Here is a 17,023-nt window from a genome sequence, read left to right as displayed (position 1 = left end):
TAATGATGTTCCTTCAGGTTTCATAAGAATGGGGAGGGGGAAGAAACCCTCTAAGGCATCTTTAAAGAAAGACTTCAGTGTGAGCTCAACCCTAGTTAGACATCAGAGAATCCAGGTAAGTATGAGCCTTTATTAAATGCCTGAGCTGAAGAGAGGCTGTGGTCAAAACAGTCAGGGATGAGAAACATGAGTGTAGAGAATCAGGCCTCATTATTTCTCGTGCTTGCAGAAGTACATGTCATTCAGTAATGACAAGTAGTCCTAAAGAAAGGCAGAGAATAGTGGTTTGGAAGTTTATTTGCTTAAGATTCTTGCCTATTGTAGTTAAACATACTGTCCTCCTTGTTCAGTCAGACAGAAGGGCATACAGTGCCTGGAAACTACCAAGATAGACACGTTTGATGAAAAAGCAAGTGCTTTGCACTGTGATGAAGTGACACTATCTATTTTGCTAACCATTCCTTTGCTCTCTGAAACGCATCTCACTGTAGCAGTCCAGGCATAGATTGTATAAGAGGAAGTTAAGCTATCTGTTTTGTATAAGCTAGAATTGCTTTACAACTTTTATAATACAAGTATCCCTTTTATTTACTAGTGCCCGGAGTGGCAAGCCCTCCTAGAATAAGGATTTTGTTACAGCTGGAGAAAAGGACGCACAAACGGTTGACTTGTCTGAGATTGCACAGAAGTCCATGAAGAGCTTGACATGTCCCATTTGATGTCTTGACTTTTTGTGTGACATTTTTGTAGAGATTCCAATTGTTTTAAATGTTTTTTGATTTTCCTTTTTCAGCTTTATAGATTTATCTGCAGGGGATGATCACATTTAAGATGTCCTTAAATGAAAGAAAAGCTCTCCTAACCCACTGGTTGAGACCATCTTTAAAGCTAATTGAAGTTACATTTTTTGTCTGGTGTTCTGAATTCACAAGCACTCAGTGCTACTTGGAAAGCTGGGCGTACTGCTGGGCCTGCAGTTCCCTAGATAGATGCACCTAAAAGCACTCAGCTGAAAATAAAGCAAAGCTAGCCGGGTGTTAGAATGGAACAACAGGAAAGCTAGTAAGTGAACCATTTAAAGCAATCAGAGTATTTCTGGGACTCTTAAGAAAGCAGGTGATACTGTGACAATGCTTGTATCTGTGGCCTGCTGGGGGAGTATAAGACTGTGAGTCGCTGCCTTTTGAGGAAGGTAGAGAGAGATCTGGCTGAAATTAGTGACTCTTGCTCCTCAGACTAGGAGTTTATCAGTGACTTTCTTTTCATTTGTGCTGAAGTCCTCTTCAGGACTAGGAAGTAGAGTTAAATCTGAAGTGGTGATTGGTCTGGAAGATGAGTGATCAGTGATTTATGAGCTTTGAGGAACTGTTTCAAGTAATTCATAACAGGACTTAGATACCTGCTGTTAGAGGTTGATCATACATCTACAACAATAACTTCTGGACCCAATTCTGAGACTAATGTTCTTGATGAAGGCAGCTGGTCAGGTCCCTCACTTCAGCCCACAGTCTGAAGAGCATGAAGCCAACGTCTGTCTAAGGGATGCACCAACACATATGGCAATGGGTATTGTTTTGTAGAACCTACAAAGAGGAAAGACAAGGAGGAATATACCCGTTCACCGGCCATTTCGACAGATTCTATTTTTTGCCAAAGAGAGCAGTCGGCAAACTCGCGTATGTTTGTGATTTTTTTCTCTTTTTGTCTAAAAGCATAAGGTACATGTTAATGCATAAGCAGACTACCTGATGTTGGAGTCAGTTAGCATCATGATATCTTCATCTGAAAAGTTTTAAAATAATTTCTATCCTTGTCCTTTGATACCATCTCATTTTTAATAAAAATATTCTTGCTCTTCAAAATATTTTTGAGAGTGCCACTAGCCTGGTTTGGGAGGGCTAGGTTGTGAAAGAAATGTTTCTCTTAAAATTATTGCCAGAATTTTAGGAAGTTTCAGGGCAATCTTTCCAGAAAGTTTTTGTGTGTGTGCATTAGGAGAAATACCCATTCAATGTGAGAATAGTTCCTGTCTGCTGGTCCATCCTGTTCCCAATAATTTTCACAGAAACAGCTTGATTCTTAAGATCAGTGCTTGACTGCAGGTTTTCCCTGTGACAGCACAGTTTTACAAAATATAGAATACAGATACCAAGATGGATCCTTTTGGCTCTGATTCAGCTTTTACTGGCATTTGTGCAGTCTTTTTATTGCTTCGTTGGTAGTTGATTCAGGTCCTTTGATTCTTTTTCTCTCTGGTCTGATTTCAGAGTCACTGAGTCACTGAGAAAATCGAAGGAGCAACAGACACAAAGCTGCCCACTTAAAACGTAGCAATACTCTTCATGACTCCTAAACTTATAAATATGTGGGCAACAGGCTGTGAGCCTGTGTCAAATACGTCATGCATGTTGAAGTTCCTGATAGCATGTGTAAGCCTCATAGAGACCAGATTGCTAATAGCATGTAAAGATGCACTTTCTAGATACCTCAGGGCTTTTCTAATTTTAAGAAATATTTTGATACTGTTTCATGTGAAGTTTTCTTGAGTAGTAAGCTAAAGGGGTTATGATACATTGCAGGCTGGTAACTAATTTAAGCACAGGTAGTTGTTTCCAGTCAATTACACATCATGGAGATTACAGCTCAAAAGCATGAATTGACAAATTGGCAGAAAAATACTAACTTCTAGCTTACAGATGGGACAGAATTATCTGTATAATGTCAAAAAGAAAGTCATGTGAAAGGCAGGATCTTGGTAAAAATATGTTGGCCATATAATAACGAGGGGAATCATCTAAACTGCCCTTCCCTTAGACTGTGCTAAGTCTGAGAGTGCACATGACCAGCAGAAAAAAAATTCCATAGCTCCTGATTCCCTGTGTTTTCCATTGTAAGAGAAACTCTAGGATGAAATTTCTATTCAAAACTAGAGGAAGAGGACAGAAGTACTCACCCCAGAATAGTAAAATAGCGTGGCAGTCAGGAGGCATCTTGAAGCTGGGAAAACCAAATCCAGATGTATGTTCTGCATGGTTCAGACCAGAGGGATAAAATTGTTTCTTCACCTTCCCATGCAAGTTCCTTAGTCCTTGAGCTGCTGTTCTACCACTGTTGCTTCTCATGAAAACCTTTGGAAGATCTGCTTTTGTTTTACTGCAGAACAGAAGCCCTTTGGAAGTCTAAAAGGTTTACAGGACAAGAGATCATTTCCTGTCCAGCTTCCTAAGCATTCTGCTTTCTGGTTATGAGCTTGCTTGGCAGCTATGTTCCAGACAAACCATTTCCCTCTGCAGCAGAGTTTTTGGTGAGCACAGTTCTTTCATAAATGCTTGGATTTAGCTTCTAGAACTTAGTCCCATGCTAGCTAAGAATGACTGCTTCCCCCATCACTTTCAGAACTAAGTACGAAATTTAATTTTTTTAATTCAGCTGTACTTCAGTAAATGTTTCTCATGTGCACAGAGCCATCCTAATGCATATTCACACATACTAATATAAACAAAAAAGCATAAGCTAGCAAAACCTACACATGCATCCAAATGTTTTTCCATGCAGCTTGTAAAAGGAGGAAGAAAGAAAAAGATTATTCTTTCCATATTCACAGTAGGTGAACTCTTGACATCACCGATTTCAGTGGCCCTAGATTTTACCACAGAAAGGGGCTGTAAAAATTGAGCTACAGGCAGCGACTCTAAAACTATCAGTATGAAAACATAAAGTGCACAGTCAGTGCTGGGTTTTTTAATGCTGGTAATTTTTCCACTGATGTGAAAAGTTATTAAAAATTATTTCTCCCTAATTAGGTATTGCTTGGTTAATTGCGTAGTCATGAGAGCAGAAGCTATGTGTGATTTTAATGAGGGTACAGTACAGAAATGAATGGAAACTAATGTTTTAAAGCAAGAATTTTCTGAGTTATAATGTATTTATAGATTCACTTGATTTGTTATTACTCGAGCTGTTCACAGTGATGTGATTTCACTAGTGACTAACGTGTTTCAGCCATTTCCTGGGCGAATGAAGAGCCAGGGCTCTCTGGTCAAGGGCTGTGAAATCTTCCCCTTTCAGTACTGAGTGTTGGTCTGGAGCAGTGTGGTGCATTGAACGCGATACCGCCTGACAGGTCATCGCTGATCTCTAATCACTCTGCTCTGGACAATTATTTTCTCTCTGAGTTTCCTTTGTTAGGAGGATGAACACAAGCCAAGGATGAAACTTAGCATGTCTCCCATAGTACTTTCTCATCTTTGAGACTCCTTCCCACATTGCAGTCTAGGGCACACTAGTGAAAGGGTATGTAAGAAAGTTGTTTGCTGTACCAGTTCTGTTGATTAAGCAGTGAATTGGTTGAAAGTAAATGTTCAGGAAAGATAATTTCAGGGTTGTGAAGACTTAAAATTTTATTGCAATCCTTACAATATGTGATGGGAAGTGGACAGCTTTTTGTGTTTGGTTTTTGCCTTCAAAATCCTACTCCTGCATTAAAGAAGTAAATAAAAGTCTCAGTTCTCATTTAAAAAGATGTATTATGAGCTTAATATGTACTCACTTTTTAAAACTTATGATTTTAAATTGGTTGGTGTTTTTGATGACTTGGAGTGGCAGTTTTACAGTGATGCCTGGCAAGGGCTCACCAGAATATGTTCACATTACTCCATGTCATGATTGTATTCAGGATTGTCTTCTATCTGTTTTAAGACTATTTGCATGAATCTGCAATAGTAAAATTGCAGTCCTACTGTGTTTTACATTATACTTGTTTGGCAGGGTCTTCAGTTTGCTTTTAATATGAATTTCTTCACTTTGCAGTGTGTGCCTCTGAAACAATCTACCTGTTCACAAACATAATCCGTTTCCAATTAATTTTACAGTGTTTCCCATAAGCTCTTAAGTTTTCTTCTGATATTGTTCTCTGCATTTAGAAATATTTTTTGTGATAATTTTACATCCATAAAGCAGAGGAAGTTCTAGTTATGACCCAGGAGAAGCTTTACAGACTTTGTTTTGGTCGTTTTAGAAAACTGTTAGCTCTCCGTATTTTCCAGATACAAAATAATGATCGATTCAAATTTTCCTGCTTACTGATAACATTACTGGGCATTTGGGGATTAGCTCTGCAGTGTTTTTCAAGTCTAAGTAGCATTTATTACCTTGCCATTGCTTACAGTGCTAAAAGAGGATAATACAGAATGGTCATTTCTGCCATTCAGCTGTATCAGAAGCAGTGGCCAGCAGAGCTTGCTGAATAACAAATATGAATAGCTCAGACATTGAATAAGATCTTATAAAATGAATTTCAAACAGATCTTAAAACCAAGGTTGTGTTAAAAGAAAAAAAGCAGACCAATTCCTCACCAGACAAGACACACAATGTAGTTTCTCACTGTAAACATGAAGGTGCTGATGACTGATACTGGTGACTAAGTGAAAAATCTAATGGTGTTTTCTTTACTTGTTCACATAAATACATTACTTTCCCGAGACAAGTAAGCATTTGGAAATTTTGGAAGTTTTGCTTAAATGAAAACTAGTAGCTTCTCTGGCAGCTGCTACTTAGAAAATATATTTGAAAGTGATGCTATAGTATGAAATAAGTAGCATGAAGTAATGCAATTATCTATGTCTTCATGTTATGAGGAGGCATTGATTAAGGATGGTGCATCTTTTTTTATTTCATACATCACTAGTCAACTTCTGGAGGTAGTACTCTAGGAACAGGACTGTTTTTAGGCAGCCTCTTTGGTAGAGAACTGCTTCTCTATAGCATCCATCCTTGACAAGATGATGGTCAAATTAATCGATGAAATGTTTTGTCTTGTCTTCCAGCAGTATGAGTGTATTTAAGATCAAGGTTGAAATCAGTCATTTATTATTGTCTGCCAACCCTTATTATTGCTTATTGCCAATGACATGCCTATATATAAAAATTAAGGTGTGAGTTTTGACAATATGAAAGAGTTTGTTCTGGCTTACATATCTCCAGAACGACAGCAGTAGCAATGAAAACACAAGCATGTCTAGCTTAACTAAGGGCCAGAAACCAGGCTAAGTCCCTAGGGAGTTTTTGTGCTGGATGCTGCACCTAAAACATGAGTTTAAGTATTGTCAAAGGCTGCAGTGTGTAGTGTAGAGATAACACAGAAGTTAAAGTAGCTCAGGTAAAGAAGGCTTTCAGTGCAGAATTCTACAGTTAGGAATGAAAGCTTTGCATCCTTCACAGAGCACTGTGCTGCCCCTGCTGCGTCTTTCTGTCATATAATCATATCTTCGTTTTGCAGTGTAGAGGTACCATAAAGGCTGACAGGAGGGTGGGGCACTTGCCATGATGCTTTTAACTGAACAGGTACAAGTATTCATCACATTGTAAAATTCTGAAATTGTTCTTCACTATATCATTCTTTCCTGCTGCTTGTGTTAGGACTTCAACCTGCAAAAGCACTTAGTCCTTAAGTCAGTTTTAAGCTGAAGATGCTGAAAGAAAAAATGCACTGATAACAAAAGCAAGATCACTGTTTTGTTTTGGGTTTGGTTTGTTTTGGTTTGGTTTGGTTTAGTTTTTTTTTTTAAATGTCTGTATGTCTATAGGCTTGCACTCACTAGGAAAATGATTATGATTCTTTTCCTGCTGGTGTTCCACAATAGTCATGGAAGCCCACGGGAACTCTTTCTGTCCTGTTGCTTATTGAGCAGTCTTTGAAACAACTGAAATGCTGCTGTTTTCTAAAATCTGAAGGACTAAAAAGGCCTACATGGCTTCAACTTGAAATCCCAGTGGTACCTAAATGTTTAAGCTGTATAAGAAGAGTACACATAAATGTAAAGAGCGGAAGCCTGTGACAAGGCCGTGCTTACCCTCAGGAGTAGAAATCAGATTTAGAGGAGGTGTGGAAAATAAAAATTTAGAGCTCCATCTAACAGCTGTCAAATAACTGATGTTACAGCATCAATAGCTAACAAACATATACCACTAAGAGGTGTTAGAGCTGCATGTCCACATGCATTGCATCGCCTTTGTGCTTACTTTCCTGTTGGGGGTTATCCTCTGAAGGATGAGGAGTGGAGAGAAGCTATGCATGTAGCTACAGTTTTAGAATTATTGCAGTCTAGCTGTCTTGTCACACTCCTTAGGGGCAGAAAATGAGTTGTAAATGAGATCAGGCTATTTATGCTTTATGTAAATTTCAGGAAGTTAAGTAGTGAATCAAACTAATGTTGTCCTTAACTTGAATATGTTTATCTCATCATTGACAGGAGTTCAGATATGACTGCTCAGGAAGAGGAAAGTGTTTTCTTGTAGGATGTGTAGAAAATGTGTTAAGATTCTATAATTTAGTTGTGAGCAAACACATTCTTTTTAACAAATGAAAGTAAATCAAATACTTTCACAAAGTTAAGAAGTCTAACAACAACTTCTACAACAGTCCACTTTTCATGACTGATGAAATCAGAATAAGTTTTGAGATTGCCTGGAAAACTGCCATGCTGTTTCCATCATACTTAAAAGATGATAGCTAACAAGTGAAAAGATGTCACCAGCTCTGGTAAGCAGAAGATGATATGCAGAGTATGCAAGTGCATTTACTAGTGATTTTTTTTTACTTTTTTGATAACAAATGCAAGGAAGTGTTTTATTTGTGTGTTTTTACATATAAAACATGTATGCTTTCTGTAATAGCCCTTTTCCCCCCTTTTCTTTTTCCAGAGTCAAGATGACAGATTTGCTTTCACTGCTGAGTGGTATGACCCAAATGCTTCACTCTTTCGGCGTTATGAACTTCTGTATTATCCGAAAGATGGATCAGTTGAAATGGTAAGAATAAAAGAAAAAAATCTATTGTCATAAGTATAATATCCAATTAAACAGTTTGTAAAATGGCAAGCCACTGCCTATGCCTATTAATTTTTCAGGTAAGGAAAATGTAATTTAAAATGTATCTTGCTCTGTTTCTAAAACTAAAAGAAAAATAAAAATACAAGTTCACGGTGAAGCATGTGGAAGAGCTTCCACATTTATGATTTTTATTTTTTTTTTCCTTAAAGTTTGCTTTGGCATGGAGAGATTCATTTTTACAAATCTGTTTTCATTCAATCTCTACTTGGGTTTCAGAATTGAAACTCAGCAACACTGACTACTGCTTGAAAAACATAAACTGAAGCTGATTCCAAACAGGGGAATAAGCTTCAGCAGGAATTCCAGAAGTCTCTGAAGTGTAAAATGTAAAAGAGTCTTATCAAAGTAGAGGAAATGGTAAATTGCTCTTCATTTGCTTTTAATGAAAGGAGGGATGTTTCAGACAGTGATATCTAAATTTTTCCATCAGTGGTGCTTGTGCAGACCTTTCTGACTTGTGGTTCATACAACTAATCCCCATTGTTTATTGATAGCAGGTTAAAAGAAGCATTTTGCAGTAGCAGGCATATATAAAAAAATGTAATATGTACTGTAAAGATAATCCTAATAAACCAACCAATGTTTTGTGCTTCCTTTTAGGAAGGAGTGAATGATTTGGACTAGTCTTTTCCGATTTTTGATGAAGACCTAAGGGTCTGAGAATAGCCTAGATTTGGATATTCACACTTAGTTAATTTCATTATCAAATTTTAGTTTTCCTGCTATAAATGTCAAATGCAGAAATAAGGAAGCTAGTGGAATCTGCCTTTTCTTACCCAAACTACTGCTCACTGAAACCATGGTACCCACCTGTGTGAGGAGATGCACTTTGCACTTTTTACTGATAGTCTCTTTAAACAAACGGTATCATGATGTTGTCCCTTTTAAGTTAGTTCTTTGCATAATGTCTGTGTGTGCACAGTTGTCAAAATGTGAGGTTTTTTTTTTTTATCTCCCAGAGACAGTTTAGCTAATCAGTCAGGAGCCATAATAATCTTCCTACACGACCATGTGTAGGCTGACAAAATTGTTGTTCATTTCACCTAGACGTCTCAAAACCAAGAGCTTTCAAGGTGTTCTTGAACTTCTTAATGCATTCAGCATCAAATACCTATGGCTTGGCAGACTTTTGCATTTTGCTAGTGTGCTCTTAGGTTAAGGTAGCATGGTGTGTACACAGTCATGAGTGTATATGGACTGTGTGTGATCAGGACAGGAGTTAAAGCAGAAATGCATGTAACACCTCTATAGAAAGAATATCTCAAAATCACTTTTAGGGGTGAGTTTGTGGACAGAGATTAAATTTAGAATTATCTTCTGGATTTTTTTAAAAATTTCTGCAGAATTTGCTGATTCTTTCTTTATTACTGCCTAATTCTTCTGTATCTTTTGGTATCTTCCTGAGGAGATGACAGCCCGCTCTTACCTCTAACGTATCTGAGGGGAAGCGAGGTAATGGATATGAGCCAGCTTCTCCCTGCTTATGAGAAAGATGTTTCATCCCCTCTCCACCTCCCTGACATTAGCTCTCCTTTATCACACCACCTCAGCTGAGGGTGGAGCAGAGCTGTTGAAGGCTTGTGTTACGTGAAGTCCTCAGCTTTCCTTTTCTTTCTCAGTCCTTCATGTCTTGGTTCCTGTGAAGAAAAATGACAGTGGGAATAATGAGACAAGTTTCCAGCTTGCTTTGCAGCTGGAAGAAGACAGCATAGGTTTTTGTCCAAGGACAGCAAGCAGCTCTTATGATCAAACTGAATCTCTTGACAAAGAGATGCCCCATTCTCTGAATTTTCCATAGTTAATAACTCTCATGGGGAATTCTTAAAACCTGAACAACTTTTCTTTCTACAGGACATTTCCTAAAAAGAGAGATGAAATCTTTAAAAAGGACAGATTCTTAGCAGAGAACTATTTTGGTTTGGGTAATTTACTTCTACACGTACATGGGCAGGAGGGGAACAGTCCAAACAGTCTTACATTTCTTCTGGTGTGGCTTATCATTCACTTTATAAAACGGTCTTTTAAACAGATCCAAAATTCCACTCTAAAGAAGAATTCTTTAACACAGGTAGATGCCTCCCCCCCACCTTTATCTTCTGCTTGAAAAGAGAGAAACAACCTTTCTAGCAACTGTTAGTGAAATAACGAAGGAAATGTTCAGATTTTTAATCAAGATATTGAAGAATTTGAATATGGTCAAGACAGTTAATAGGCTTCCTGGCAAAGTCCAGGAAAAAACAAGTAGCTCAATTCAAGTGATTTTTTTTTTTCAGCATGTTGTCATTTCATTCCCTACTGCACTTGAATAGAGGACACTTAGTAGGAGCACGTACAAGGGGCTAAAGACATTTCAGCAGGGAAGGATTCTTCCTTATAATCCTGCCTCAGCGGAAGGAATCATCAAAATAATTTATATTCTCTGATCTGCAAAGTTTTGGCTATTCTGGAAAAAAGTACAATTCTTCTAGCCTTCTAACAGGAGAGAAATGTATTCACACATTTCAGAACATGGAGGAGTATGTAATTTTGCTCTTAATTTTTTTTTCCTCCAAAATTTGTGGGAATGATGTTCTTTCTTTTAATGCTATTCTAGTCTATATACCATTGCAGTGGAGGACAGTACATGTAATTCAAGACAGAGAAGGGGAAGTTTGGCCTGAGGAGGACAAAACTCTTCCTTTCATAGGGTTCCACTTCCCCGGGAAACTGAAGGCATCTGTAATATCTACATGCAGTGAAGAAACTGTTCAGCAGGTTGCCTTTTGTACTTTGCCGGCCCACCCAGAAAACTACACATTAATGCCTTGCTTCTTGCTTGGAGTGATGATATATAGCTGAATTGTCTTGACAGGCTTTTGAGCTTGCAGCTCTAGGCAGTGAGAACGTCTCAACCTAGTGTTGCAATCATCCATCCGTCCCTAATTCTGAGTCAAATAAAGCATAGTATCACTGGAACGATGCCCTGAAGAGGAGACCTGCCACAGTGTGTATCTTGATCATTCTTGGTGCGAGCCATTGATCTGTGAAACAGCATAGATCTGCTAGGGGGAACTCTCAGTGAGACTGGGCAGAGATATCCACTAGGCACCCGAACCATTTATCACAGCTTGAATTAGCACAAGCAACTGATAAAATAAAAAATGCAAAGACAGCTGTCAGCCTGAGACTATTTAAATGGAATAAATTTGTAATTGAGGTTTAGTCTCTTAAGCTTTCCTGGTACACCTGTAAGTTCAAAGGGTTAGGAATTAAATCAATTTTGTGATCAGATTCAATCCCACAGTACTATGGAAATTTCTCAAGGTAGAGCAAAAATTATGTTAGGTTTGCCCACAGCTTCAATCTCTTGCTATGGTAGATTTTAATCTTCTTTTCTCTGCAGTATGATGTGAAGAACCGTCGCACTTTTCTGAAGCGCACCAAGTATGAGAGCTTACACCTTGAGGATTTATTTGTGGGCAACAAAATTACTGTTTTTTCCCGTCATCTGTCCTTAGTGGACTATGGGGATCAATATACAGCCCGCAAGCTGGGGAGCCGCAAAGAGAGGTAAGAAAGCACATTTTTTTAAATGTTCCTCTGTGGCTGGGGTTTCAAAGTAGTTGTTCTTTGCTGGAAATGAGATAAGTTTTCTGTACTATGGGGAGAGGAGGAGATAGCTACAAGTTTGCGCGCAGTTTGAAGTGATGTGGCATACTGATAGCTGGAGAGAAGCAAAGTGGCCTCTGCTTGTGGGCAAACCCATGACTGCCACTGTTACCTGATGAATCTTCAAGGCCAGCTTCTCCATGGTGTCAACTGCTGCCTCCTCTAGGTCTCTTGGGAGAGAAAAGGGGGAGGAGGAAAACAGGGGGTCCTGTTCAGCTTTGTTACTCCCTGGGGGCAGGCAGCAGTAGGATTCTTGTGATTTGCGGATTCTCTTGGGGCAGAATTGATATGGTAACCCTGGTGTGTGCTGGGCTCGAAAGGCCTGGATCGTGCGAAACTAGCACCTGTCTCTCTGGGATCTGTGCAGAAGCCTAGTGCCTTACTAATCAGATCTGCTCTGTGTTAGTAGTAGTAACTGAAAACAGTAGGAACAGGAGTGAGAGGCCCATTCCCATTCTCCATTGTTTTTCCCACTATGGAGGATTTTTTCTGAGGATTTTTTCAGCATCTCCTAAACTCTATGTGCATGAGGACAGGAAGTATAGAGTGAGAATGTCAATAAAACCTATAGGCTTGTTTGTTAAGACAAATTTCGTTTATAATGGATGAAGATAAGACTCATCAGGTCTTTTTGATTGAAAGACTTGCTTTGGAAAAGACTTTAAGAGCCCATCCAAGAACAAAAATATCAGGAGAGACTTAATAAAATGACAATAACATTAATTTACAAGGAATTTAAATCTGGTTTGACTGCAGTGCAGGTAGTCTCTGAATTTGCAAATTAATACATTTTGATAATTTGCTTCAGCTTTTTTTGAGAAGAACACAGAATGTTTGCTTAGGTATGATATTCCAGTGAGCCCTATTTGCCTACTTTCTTGCTCCTGCCTACTAACTGGGCTTATTTTGAACTCTTTTTGGAGAGTTGTATATAACCAGACATACAGGAAGAGCTGCAAGTTTTAACATACATCTTTGTCTTAACCTCACAAAAACATTGCCATATTATCTTTCTAGAATGAGTTCTCTTGGTACTTTTTCTCCAAGCTGGGATTGGGCATGGTGGAAGAGTAGCAAAGGAGGTGAACGCCAGAGGACGGCTTCTGTATATGTGGCTACTCTCTCTGTTCCTCAGTGGAGCCTTGGGTAGATTACATCTGTCTTGTTTATGGTTTTTATATCAATGTAACTTTTTATAGTGGTGTTTTTCCTGCTCTGCCTAAACTAGCATAAGCCCTGGTGCTGATGCAGTTATACCAAGAAGCAGCAGCTTGTAATAAAATGACATTTTTTTCTTGTAAGGGAAGTTGCCATCTATACAGCAACTCTATAGTTGTGTCAATGAAGTGGTCCTGGGAGTGGGTGAATTTTTGTACTGCTCTACAAAAGGAAGGAAGGGAATTTATGACATGTCAGCTGTTTGGAAAACATTTTAGGAATGTCAGCTGAAAGATAACATAGATATGCAAGTGGTGTTACATATTCAGAATAGCCCAAAGGAACATAGTGAAAGGTGTCTTAAACAGGCAAGGGATCCTCAAAATCCAGTTTCTTCACAGAAGCTTTCACTGGGTAAACAGGGTCATATTAAAAGAGTCCTTGGGCAAAACAGTTGCATATGAGGTATTTGTCTTTTTGGCCTGTTCCTAGCAGGTTTTACAGCAGTTATTAGTTAAATAGATATAGTAAGATTTCTGCAATACGTGATAATTCCTAAAATAATCTGTATTTGGAATTCTGTTAATAATTTTAAGGATGTTTTATGAGCCAGAATATTTCCCTGTCTTTTTCTTCCCTTTGTGCTGTACAGGACTATCAGCTGTTTAGTTCGACTTTGGAAATATGTTCTTTGATCACTGAATATGTATGCAGACAGGCTCAGCAAAGGCCTTTGAAGGAGACTGAGGAATGTATATAAAAAGTCTTGAATGTTTTGAATTAGGGGCCTTTGTTTTTGTCAGTAAAGCAAGTGAATGTGACTCTAGGTACATGAGGTACTAAATAGATGTGTAAGAAGAGGCTAGATTTGCACAGGCCCTTTCTAGAATTAGGCTAAAATTATTAAGACCGTTCTATGGAGTTTCAGTTTCCACGCCTACTTTTGTTAAGTCTTGGGTCAATTTTTAAATACAGCCATATTTGAGTGTTCATCTTCCCTGCTCCCTCCCAGTGTATCGTAAGGAAACCATCACAAACAGTGACTAAAATGGGTAAGTAAGCATGTGCTTAATTACAGTGTACCACGTAAGGAATCACTGGCGTGGGACAGGGATTTCTGTTTGTGTAGTCTTTCTCTTGTGATCCTGGGTGGTTGTAACCTGAGGTAAACATTTGTCTGACTAGTGTGTCCTGTCTAAGTAGACTATACTTAGAGTCAGTTAATATTGCTGATTTTGAAAATGGTGTTAGAAAGCTTGTGTCTCAACCAGAAATATTTGAATTCTTTTTTGATCGGGATATGTTATTCTTATGCTTCTAGTCATTGACATAATCAGTGTTTCTTCCCCTACAAGACATAAGCTACTGTACATGCAACAGCCCTATTATTAGAAATAAGTAGATCTCAAAAGCATAGCCACAGCATGTTTTGTGCACCGTTCCTTTGATCAGTTCCCATCTTCTGTTGTTTCAGTACTCATTGAAGTACTGTCATACAGTCCCTCTGAAAATGTAAGCAAATGAGCTTAATTTTCATTCTTTCTCCTTTGTTCCTAGACATAAAACTGTTTCAAAATGTACTTTGCAGACTGCATCGTGTCAAACCACAAGAAACATATTCCTAATTAAAACTGAAAATAGGGCACATGAATCAAAATCGAATCTCAGAAACAGTCTTCAGCATCCTGAATTATACTTTTCTTATTCCGCATACCTCTGAGATGCTCACACTGAAATGTTAAAGTTTATATATCAGTGTTGGAGAAAAGATGTTATAAGAGTCGCTCATTGCAGTTTGTATTAATGTCTTCTAGGTAAATTGCTTCATAATGCAATATTTCATTACATATTGGTAGGAATTACAGTTTTACTAGAAAGCTTGAAATTAGAAAAGTAAGGGACAATTTATTTCTAGCATTAGCAGGCTGTCTCAAATAGCCTATGTAATAACATAGATTCAAAAAAGTATTCCTCAAGGAAATGCAAACAGCACTGGAGATCTTGTTCCAGTGGTTTGATCCTTATTGTTCATGGTAAACAACAGAGTTGAGAACGTCTTATGCCAGGGTGCAGGTCATGCATTGTGTGACTGGATGGGTGTGTGTCATCGGTCAAGCACACAGCTGCTCCCCCTCATGTGGCACAGCCTGTCACACGTTAAATAATATCACAACATGAGGTGGAGCTGTGAAATCCTTCGGGAAGAGGGGAACAGGCTACCGGCCGTAGGCTGCATGGAGTATGCTGGCAAACTGTGTTGAGTGTTGGCCAGAGCTCAGCCTTTCCTGATCTGAAGATAGAGCTAAACCAACTTTAGTTTGCACGGCAATGGACTGAAGCATAGGCTTGGTTGACTACTCTCATGCAGTTTCTGGCTACACCTTTAGTCCATCAGTCTTTTTGTGTCATTTCCCAACGTATCTGGGCCTAAGATGGTCCGTGTATATGAGCTTCCTGATGCTTGAGGAAATCTCTGTTTGTTTCTGAGGTCTGAAGGTCATCTATGTCTCTCCCTTAGTTTCAGGTAAAATGTCACATATGTTCAAATCTTCCTCTTTATATTTCCTAGTCCTAACACCTCCCTTCCTTTAGATTTGCTGTGAAATAGGTAGTCTGTCTGTTCCCAAAGTATCTGTCAATCTGGAGTCACTTAAGGTTCAAAGTAAATGTAGTGGAAGTTCATCCATCTCCTACAACCTCAGAATATTTGCCCTGGCTAGAATATATTGCTGCTAACCTAAAAGCTGCTTTCCATGCTATGCTGGTATATAAAATGAGAAATTTGTAATTACTTGCCTTTCATTTAGGGAAGTACTGCAATAAAAAATTCTATCTTGGGTAGCCTTCATTATTCGAAACAGTGTAAAAGATGGAAAGAGCTCTTTAGGATTGTCAGAAACATGGAGTTTCTGAGATCCAGGGCTGAATAAATCTGTTGATTTGTAAGCTGAACACATTTGAAGCTGACTCACGACAAGATGAATGCAAATAGAAAATGCCATTTTACAGACCTTCTTTTTGTGCTTGTTATTTTTGATTAATAATATGTTTAGTGCTGATGGTGTACTTGGTGCTATGCAAAGCGCACTAATAAAACAGTCCTGGCCTTGGGGATGTACACTATAAATAAAGATAATTATCGAGAAGACAGGATGTACTTGGAAACAAAGATGTGGGGGAGAGTGTAGAGATTTTTGGATTGGTCTCCTTTAGAATATAGCTGTCAGTCAGTATCAGAGACGTAATACCTCTTCTGCCAACCTTTTATTGTGTCTGTTAACAGTGTCAGCTATTTGGCATGCAAATTGTATACCATGAAGCGTTTGTACTATACCAAGCACAATAGGACCTTCTTCTCACTAAGGCCTCCAAATATTTTAAAAGTAATAATAAAACAATCATTTCACTTGAGTTTTGTGGAAGAGGCACATGTTTAAGTAGTATTTTTAAATAGGGAATTTTAACAGCTTTATTTTTATGTATATAATGATTAACATTAGGAAAAAAGGGAGCTGAGCAAGCATAGGGAAACATTAACAAATCAGTTGTGTTCTAACCCAGAGCCATGAGTGAGGAGCTATAGAGATATACACTAGCTAAGGAAGAAGTGGTCAAATTGTTTGCTCTGAGAGTCAAGGGAGAAGCCAGTAAATAATGACTGCTGGTGGAACACTGTGGGCTGACTTGGGTTAGAAAGCCGAGGAAATTGTAATGTGCAAAGCTCATTCTTATCAGAATAATGTCTTGTGCAGGCGTTCAAGAACAGCGTGGAAATTGATGAGACACTGGGACTAGGATGTTTGACTGTGGCAGAATTTCTCTCTTTGATGTGATGTTTTTTTGTCTGCATAGAAACTTATCATGCACACCAAATCCTCTAAGGAAAGTAGTGTTGGCTGTATCTCTCTAGGTTGTTTTTTTTTCTTCCCCAGAACGCTGGCTTTGATTAAACCTGATGCAGTGCCCAAGATTGGAGACTTAATTGATATCATTATTAATGCAGGATTTACAATAACTAAGGCCAAAATGATGGTGCTTTCAAGGTAAGGAATTTTTAAGGTTAGCTCTATTGTATCTAAATATTATTTTTGCAGTTAAGAATGTTCTCTGAGGCTATCCTGTGTTGTTCCACACATCAAATCCATTCCAGTGAGTAATAGAGGGAAGACTCATCAGTTTCATAATCACGTAGGCTTCTGAAAGCATGTAGAGAATTAAGCTAAGTATTAAAAAGTTCTGTGCAAATGAGTATGGGTGAATAAATATGTAATGTCTCTGTATGAATCCAAGTTGACTACCATAGCTTTAGCAATTCAGCAGTGTTTA

The 17,023-nt window shown here is 38.4% G+C and overlaps 1 protein-coding gene across 2 annotated transcripts in view; it reads left to right on the top strand.

The window, feature by feature from the left end:
• NME7 (NME/NM23 family member 7) overlaps positions 1–17,023 on the top strand; it is a 93,471-nt gene that overhangs the window by 11,974 nt on the left and 64,474 nt on the right. For both annotated transcript variants that reach the window (XM_050898655.1, XM_050898645.1), the window contains exons 2-4: positions 7,703–7,810; positions 11,274–11,440; positions 16,630–16,740. In XM_050898655.1, coding sequence (XP_050754612.1) covers positions 7,703–7,810; positions 11,274–11,440; positions 16,630–16,740 — 386 coding nt within the window. The remainder of the gene's footprint in view (positions 1–7,702; positions 7,811–11,273; positions 11,441–16,629; positions 16,741–17,023) is intronic.

The sequence above is a fragment of the Gymnogyps californianus genome, chromosome 1 (assembly GCF_018139145.2).
Source record: "Gymnogyps californianus isolate 813 chromosome 1, ASM1813914v2, whole genome shotgun sequence".
NCBI lineage: Eukaryota > Metazoa > Chordata > Aves > Accipitriformes > Cathartidae > Gymnogyps > Gymnogyps californianus.
Note: the sequence above shows the minus strand (reverse complement) of the source record. Positions and strands in the feature narration are given on the sequence as shown.